Source organism: Centrocercus urophasianus, unplaced genomic scaffold (assembly GCF_019232065.1).
Source record: "Centrocercus urophasianus isolate 14NV4802_14NV808 unplaced genomic scaffold, USGS_Curo_1.0 seq_748, whole genome shotgun sequence".
Lineage (NCBI taxonomy): Eukaryota > Metazoa > Chordata > Aves > Galliformes > Phasianidae > Centrocercus > Centrocercus urophasianus.
In genome coordinates, this window is record NW_024885364.1 from 3,592 (window position 1) to 10,491 (window position 6,900).

At 56.3% G+C, this 6,900-nt stretch overlaps 2 protein-coding genes across 2 annotated transcripts in view; both read left to right on the forward strand.

Annotated features, from left to right (window-relative positions):
- Positions 1-2,004, forward strand: part of LOC122170976 (neuroblast differentiation-associated protein AHNAK-like) — a gene marked incomplete at its 5' end in the record, with an annotated part of 5,592 nt that extends 3,588 nt beyond the window's left edge. Inside the window, one exon of the mRNA XM_042838264.1 lies at positions 1,804-2,004. Coding sequence (XP_042694198.1) covers positions 1,804-2,004 — 201 coding nt within the window. The remainder of the gene's footprint in view (positions 1-1,803) is intronic.
- Positions 2,005-2,819: 815 nt separating this feature from the next.
- On the forward strand, positions 2,820-6,817 carry ZNHIT2 (zinc finger HIT-type containing 2; the record flags this gene model as incomplete). The annotated part of the gene is made up of 2 exons (XM_042838263.1): positions 2,820-5,175; positions 6,563-6,817. Coding segments are annotated over exons 1-2 (2,247 nt in total), but the record flags the coding sequence as incomplete, so codon positions are not given.
- Between the last annotated feature and the right edge of the window lie 83 nt (positions 6,818-6,900).

Below are 6,900 nucleotides of genomic sequence, written 5' to 3' on the forward strand. Positions count from 1 at the left end.
TTTTTTTCCCCTTCCCTCCCGCCGCCGCTCGTTTCCTCGTCCTCGGCTCCTTCGGGTCACATTTCCCCCTTTTTTTTTATTTACCGAATTTCGTATTTCCCAGTTTTCACAAAATTTTGGTCCATATTTACCCATTTTCCCCAAATTTCAGTTCAAATCCCCTCTTTTTCCCCAAATTTCGGTTCGTATTTCCCCATTTCCCCAAATTTCGGTTCCTATCTCTCCTTTTTCCCCACATTTTAGTTGATATTTCTGCTTTTCTCCCCACATTTCCGTTCACGTTTCCCCTTTTCCCCACAGTTTCAGCTCATATTCCCCCATTTTCCCAACATTTGGGTCCCTGTTTCCCCTCCTCCCAAAATTTCGGTTCCTGTCTCTCCTTTTTCCTCCCATTTCGGTTCATTTCTTTCCTTTTTCCCAACACTTTGGTCCATATTTCCCCTTCTTCCCAATATTCTGAATCGTATTTCCCCCATTTTCCCCCACATTTCAGTATTTCCTCATTTTCCCAACATTTTCCTCCATGTTTTACCTTCTTCCAAAAAAAATTTTGGGTCGCATCTCTCCATTTTCCCAAAATCTCAGTCCATATTCCCTCATTTTCCCAACTTTTTGGTCCATATTTCCCCGTTTTCCCAACATTTTAGTCCCTATTTCCCACTTTCCCAACATTTGGGTCCCTATGTTCCCAATTTCCCATCATTTTGGTTCACATTTTTCCCATTTCCCATCATTTTGCTCCATATTTTCCCCCATTCCCCCAAATTCCAGCTCATATTTCCCCATTTTCCATCATTTTGGTCCCTATTTCCCCCATTCCCCCAAATTCCAGCTCACATTTCCCCATTTCCCACCATTTTGCTCCATATTTCCTTTCTTATTTCTTATTTTGGGGGCAGATTCTCATTTTCAGCTCTTTTCGGGCTTTGCTGGCAGGAATTAAACAAAAAAAAAACCCCTAAAAAAAACCCTAAACCCCAATAAGCCCCAAAAGCAGCGGGGAGGGGGAGCACAGCGGGGTGGCAGCGCAGTTTGGGGTGATTTCCTTCAGATTTGGGATTCGGGTGGAATTCCCTTTTATTCCCCCCCCCCCTTTCGTGTCGGAGGCTGAGTTACAAAAGAGATGGGAGAAAATGATATCAAATATATATTTTATAGAGAGATTAAAAAACAAAAAAACAAACAAAAAAAAAAACACCCAAAAAACGCCAACGCCCTTTCAGCACTTTACTGGGAAATTAATGGAGAATGTAAGAAATAATCGTGTAAAATGCAAATAAAGAAGTTTATTAACCATTCATTACCGCCCTGCGCTTCATTGCCCCGATGCTCCCTGATGGGGGCTGCACAAATCCAGGGTCCAGAGCCCCACTTTTGGGTCTAAACGGCCTTTTTTTTGGGCCCAAACCCTGGAATTCAGGGCCCAAATCCCAATTTTTGGCCCGAACCCCTGATTTTGGGTCTCAAACCCCTGATTTTGGGTCTCAAACCCCTGATTTTGGGGCTCAAATCCCTGATTTTGAGTCTCAAACACCTGATTTTGGGTCCCAAATCCCACATTTTGTGCTTCAAATCCCTGATTTGGGGTCTGAAATCCCTGGTTTTGGGTCCCAAACGCCTGATTTTAAGAGCTCAAATCCCCATTTTTGCACTCAAGCCTGCAATGCTGGGCCCCAAATCCCTGATTCTGGGACTCAATTCCCTGATTTTGGGGCTCAAACCCCTTATTTTGAGTCTCAAACCCCTGATTTTGGGGCTCAAACCCCTGATTTTGGGGCTCAAATCCCTGATTTTGGGTCCCAGATCCCTCATTTTGAGTCCCAAATCCCTGATTTTGAGTCTCAAATACCTGATTTTGAGTCTCAAATACCTGATTTTGGGTCTCAAATTCCTGATTTAGGGTCCCAGATCCCTGATTTTGGGTCCCAAACGCCCAATTTTAAGAGCTCAAATCCCCATTTTTGCACCGAAGCTGTGATGTTGGCTCTCAAATGCCGTATTTAGGGCCCAAACCCCCATTTTTAGGCCCATACCCCAGATTCTGGGTCTCAAATGCTCCATTTTGTGGACAAAATCCCCATTTTGGGGCCCAAACCATCGATTTTAGGTTTGAAATCCAAAATTCTAAGGGCCCAAATCCCCATTTTTTGTCCCAAACCTCCAGATTTTATGTCTCAAGCACCAATTTTTAATGGCCAAAACCCCATTTTGGGGTCAAAACCCCAAATTTTGTGTCTCAAAACCCTTTTTTTAAGCTTCCAAACCCATTTTGGGTCAAATTTCCCCTCTTCCCGTTAAAAAAAATCCCAAATTTTCATTTTTCAACCCCGTTTTGGAGCCACCTCTCATCGTTCTGCCCCCAATCCTCACTTTTCGAAGCCCAGAGTTCCGTTTTGGGGCCAAAAATGTCTTTTTTTCAACCCAAACCCCACATTTCGGATATTTAGCCCCTCATTTTGGGGCCATTTGGGGTCATTTATGGTTTGGGGGGGGGCAGTTCTGGGGTTCTTTGGGGCCATCTCAGCTCTGGGAACAGCGAAACCTGCGCTTAATGAGTCCCCGTCTCCCTCAGCGCCCGGCGGGGGTGTTAATGAGCCTTAATTAGAGGCGGGGCGCCCGCAGACGTTAATTACAGGCGCCGCGCGGCTGTTAATTACAGGGGAGCGCCGTGCGGGGGTGGCGAGCGCTGCGAGCGGCGGAAAGAGCCGAGCGGGGGCGGAAAAAGCCGATGGGGGAGGGGGGAAGAGCCCAGGACGGCCGGAAAGAGCCGAGCGATTCCGGAAAGAGCCGAAGTGAGCGGGGGAAGGACGGGAGAGCCCCGGAGGGCCGGAAAGAGCCGAGCGATTCCGGAAAGAGCCGAGAAGAACCGGAAAGGGCCGAGAGGGACCGGAAGAAGCCGAGTGGGGGCGGCAGAAGACGAAAGGGGCCGAAAAGAGCCGAGCGGGGACGGAAAGGGCCGAACGCTTCCGGAAGGAGCCGAGTGGGGACGAAAGAAACGAAGAGAGAACGGAAAGAGCCCAGCTCTTCCGGAAAGGGCCGAGAAGGAAGCGGGAGAAGCCGACGGGGAACGGAAAGAGCCGAGCGGGGCCGAAGAAATCGAGCGCTTCCGGAAGCAGCCGAGCGGAAACGGAAAAGACCAAACCGGGGACCGGAAGCAGAAGTCTCCCGCACGGCCGAGCCAAGATGGCGGCCGCCTGCGATCACTGCGGGGCCGCCGGCGCTCCGTACACGTGTCCCCGCTGCAACCGCCACCTCTGCTCCCTCGGCTGCTACCGCGGGCACGGGGCCTGCGCCGAGGCCTTCTACCGCGAGCAGGTGCTGCGGGAATTGAGCTCCCAACCGCCTCCGGAGCCGTCCGACAGGGCCCGGCTGCGGGACGCCATGGGGAGGCTGCGGGACGGCGCGGGGTGGGGAGAAGAGCGCGGGTTGTGGGGGCGGCTGAGCGAGGAGCAAAAGGCCGAATTCCGGAGGATGCTGAAAAACGGGGAGGCCGCCCGGCTGCTGCCTCCGTGGAGGCCGTGGTGGTGGGGGAGGAGGAGGCTGGTGGAGGAGATCGGGGAAGGGGGAGGGGAAGAGGGCTGGGCGGCCGGGGCGGAGAAGGGGACCAGCAGTAACGGCGCGGCGGCCATCGAAGGCACAGACAGCAAGGAGGAGGACGGTGTGGCCGATAAGAGCACGGCCAGCGTGGGCAATGAGAGGTACGGCAGGGTGGCCAAAAAGGGCACAGCCAGGGTGGACAAGGAGAAAACAGCCAAGGTGGTCGATGAGAGGATGGCCAATGCAGCCCATGTGGCCAATGAGACTGAAGCCAGTGTGGCCAACATGGTTGGTGAGACTGAAGCCGATATGGCCAATGAGAGGACAGCCAGTGCGGCCAGCAGAGCCAATGAGAGGACAGCCAGCATGGCCAAAAAAGGCACAGCCAGTGTGGCCAGCAAGGGGACAGCCAGTATGGCCAGCGTAGCCAATGAGAGGACAGCCATTGTGGCCATCGTGGTCAGTGAGACTGATGCCAGTGTGGCCAACGAGAGGACAGCCAACGTGGCCAAAAAGGGCACAGCCAAGATGGCTGACAAGAGCAAAGACTTCACGGCCAACATGGCTGACAAGAGCGAAGTCTTCGTGGCCAGCAAGAGTGAGAACATAAGGAAGGAGGAGGAGGAAAGCAAGAAGCTGGAGTGCAGGGACACCAGTGACAATGGGGGCAGTGGTGGCAGTGGGGTCAGCAATGACATTGGGGTCAGTGGTGACAACAGGGTCACCAATGATGGCGAGGACGGCGATGACAACGGTGTCACCAATGACAATGGGGTCAGTGGTGGCAATGGGGTCACCGATGACAACGGAGTCACCAGTGATGACGAGGACGGCGATGACAACAGGGCCAGTGGTGGCAGTGGGGTCACCAATGACAGCGGTGTCATTGGTGGCAGTGGGGTCACCATTGACGATGAGGACAGCGATGACAATGGGGTCAGCAGTGACAACGGTGTCACCGAGGACGGCGCCAACGCCGGTGACACCGATGGGGACGGCGATGATGACGACGCCGGCATTCCGGGCCCGATGCCCCCCACCCCCACCTCGGTGCCCCCCCTCAGCTCTTTCCGTGCTCCCACCCCGTCCCCGTTGCTGCGCTTCCAGCTTCCCAACGTTCTCTATGGTTACGCCTTCGCCCTCAGCCTCCATGTGGGGGACGATTCCTTCCTCCCGGATGTCGCCATGGCCGCCATGGCCGTCTCAGCAGCTCTGCGTTGCCGTCGGCCCTTCTCCTCCACCATGGAGGCTCTGCTGGATGCCCGGCGCTCGGCCGAAGCCGCCGGTTACCCTCGGTGTCCTTTGGGCGACACTGGTGTCGTCGCGGCCGTGGCTGAGCTGATGAGGGGACGCAGCCGGCATCGACCCACCGAGGACGTGGAGACGGCATTGCATCACATGGAGGTGATGCTGGAGAGGGCGGGCAGGATGGAAAGTGGGGAGGAAAGGAAAAGGTTGGGCCGAGCGCGGAGGAAATGTCGCTTCCTGCTGGCCTGGAGTCGGGAGAGAGGAGCGGCTGCGCTGCGGGAGATGGCGGCTGAAGCGGAGGAGCTGAGCGCCAAAATGGCGGCGGGGGGGAGGGGGCTGGGGGGGGGGGGAGAGGGAGCAGAGAGAGGAGGAGCCATGGAGATGGGAAGCGTAGAGAGGGGAAACAGAGGGGAACCCTGGAAAGGGGAAACAGGGAGGGGAAGTGGGGAGAGAGGAACCCATGGAGATGGGAAGCGTAAAGAGGGGAACCAGGAGAGAGGAATCCATGGAGGTGGGAAGCAAGGAAAGGGGAACCAGGGAGAGAGGAAACCAGAAAGGAAAGCATGGAGATGGGAACCCATAGAGATGGGAACCATGGAAAGGGGAACCAGAGAGAGAGGGACCATAGAGAGACAGGAACCATGGAGACAGAAACCATGGAGATGGGAGCCATAGAGAGCAGAACCATAGAAAGGGGAACCAGAGAGAGGGGAAGCCATGGAGATTGGAACCAGAGAGACACAGGAACCATGGAGACAGAAACCATGGAGATGGGAACCAGAGAGAGCAGAACCATAGAAAGGGGAACCAGAGAGGGGAATCAGAGAGAGAGGAAACACTGAGATGGGAACTCATGGAAATGGGAACCATGGAAAGGGGATTCAGAGAGAGGGGAACCATGGAGATGGGAACCAGAGAGAGCAGAACCATGGAGGTGGGATCCAGAAGGAGGGGAATCAAAGAGGGGGGAACCAGAGCCCTGCCCCTCCTGCAGGGTCAGAAGATCACAGCGAGGAAGACTCCGATTCTTCATCCCACAAGCACCCGGAGGAATCCCCCCCACCTCTGCAGGCGTGAGGGGGAGGGCATGCATGCTAATGAAATCTAATAAATGCGTCTCCCAGTGCCTGCAAAGTGAGGGGTGATGGATCGGCTGCTGCCCACAGCTTCCTGCTCCCAGGGTGCAGCTTTGCTGGAGCTCTGCTCCTGCACTGCGGCTGGGGGGGGGGGTCGAGTTCTGCGTGCCCCCACCAAAGCCACGCCCACAACCGATCCCTGACCACGCCCCCTACCAAAAGCCACGCCTACGACCATTCCCGGGTGCCAGCGTAGCCTCACGCCACGCCCATATCACCTCAGGCCACGCCCACAACCAAAGACACGCAACTAATCACTGACCACGCCCACATAACGTCAGGCCACGCCCCCTACCAAAAGCCACGCCTACGACCTTTCCCTGACACCAGTGAGGCACAAGGGGCACTCTGTGGAAGGACTGGGGGCAGGGTGGGGGTCCCGGCTTTAAATCCACCCCCGACTCCGCCTCAGGACAGGGTCAGCATCCCGTGATGCAAGCCCCGCCCCCTCGTGCAAGCCTAGCCTCCTTCCGTGAGAGCAACCAGCGCTAGTCCTCCACGCCGCCAGGGGGCGCCTTAGTGCGACCTCCGCACTCCCTCACCATGATCGGCATCTCGCTCAACCAATGGCAGAGGTGGAAAATTCCAGAAGGCGATGGAGAGGTTCCACCAATGGGGTGGCGTGAACTTTTCCTCCACAGCCAATCGGCGCGCGGGGCGGCCCTCACTTCCGGCTTCCGGCAGGGAGGCGGAGCGCGAGGGGGCGGGATCTGTTTCTCCCTCATTCCAATCGCGAGCCTCACCGCTCGCGGATAGCCAATGGAAAGGCGCGTGGGCGCCGGCGGGCCAATGGGGGCCGGGAGGCGGGGCCGGAGGCTTCTAGCAACTTCCAGAAGGCGGCGCGCGGCGGCAGGCGCGGAGCGGAGCGGGTCGGGAACGGAGGCGCCATGGAGGAGGTGGGGGCGGCGCTGTCGAGGGTGGAGCGGGGAGGAACGGGGGGGTCCTGGGGAGAGGGGTGGGGGCGCCGGCGGGCCAATGG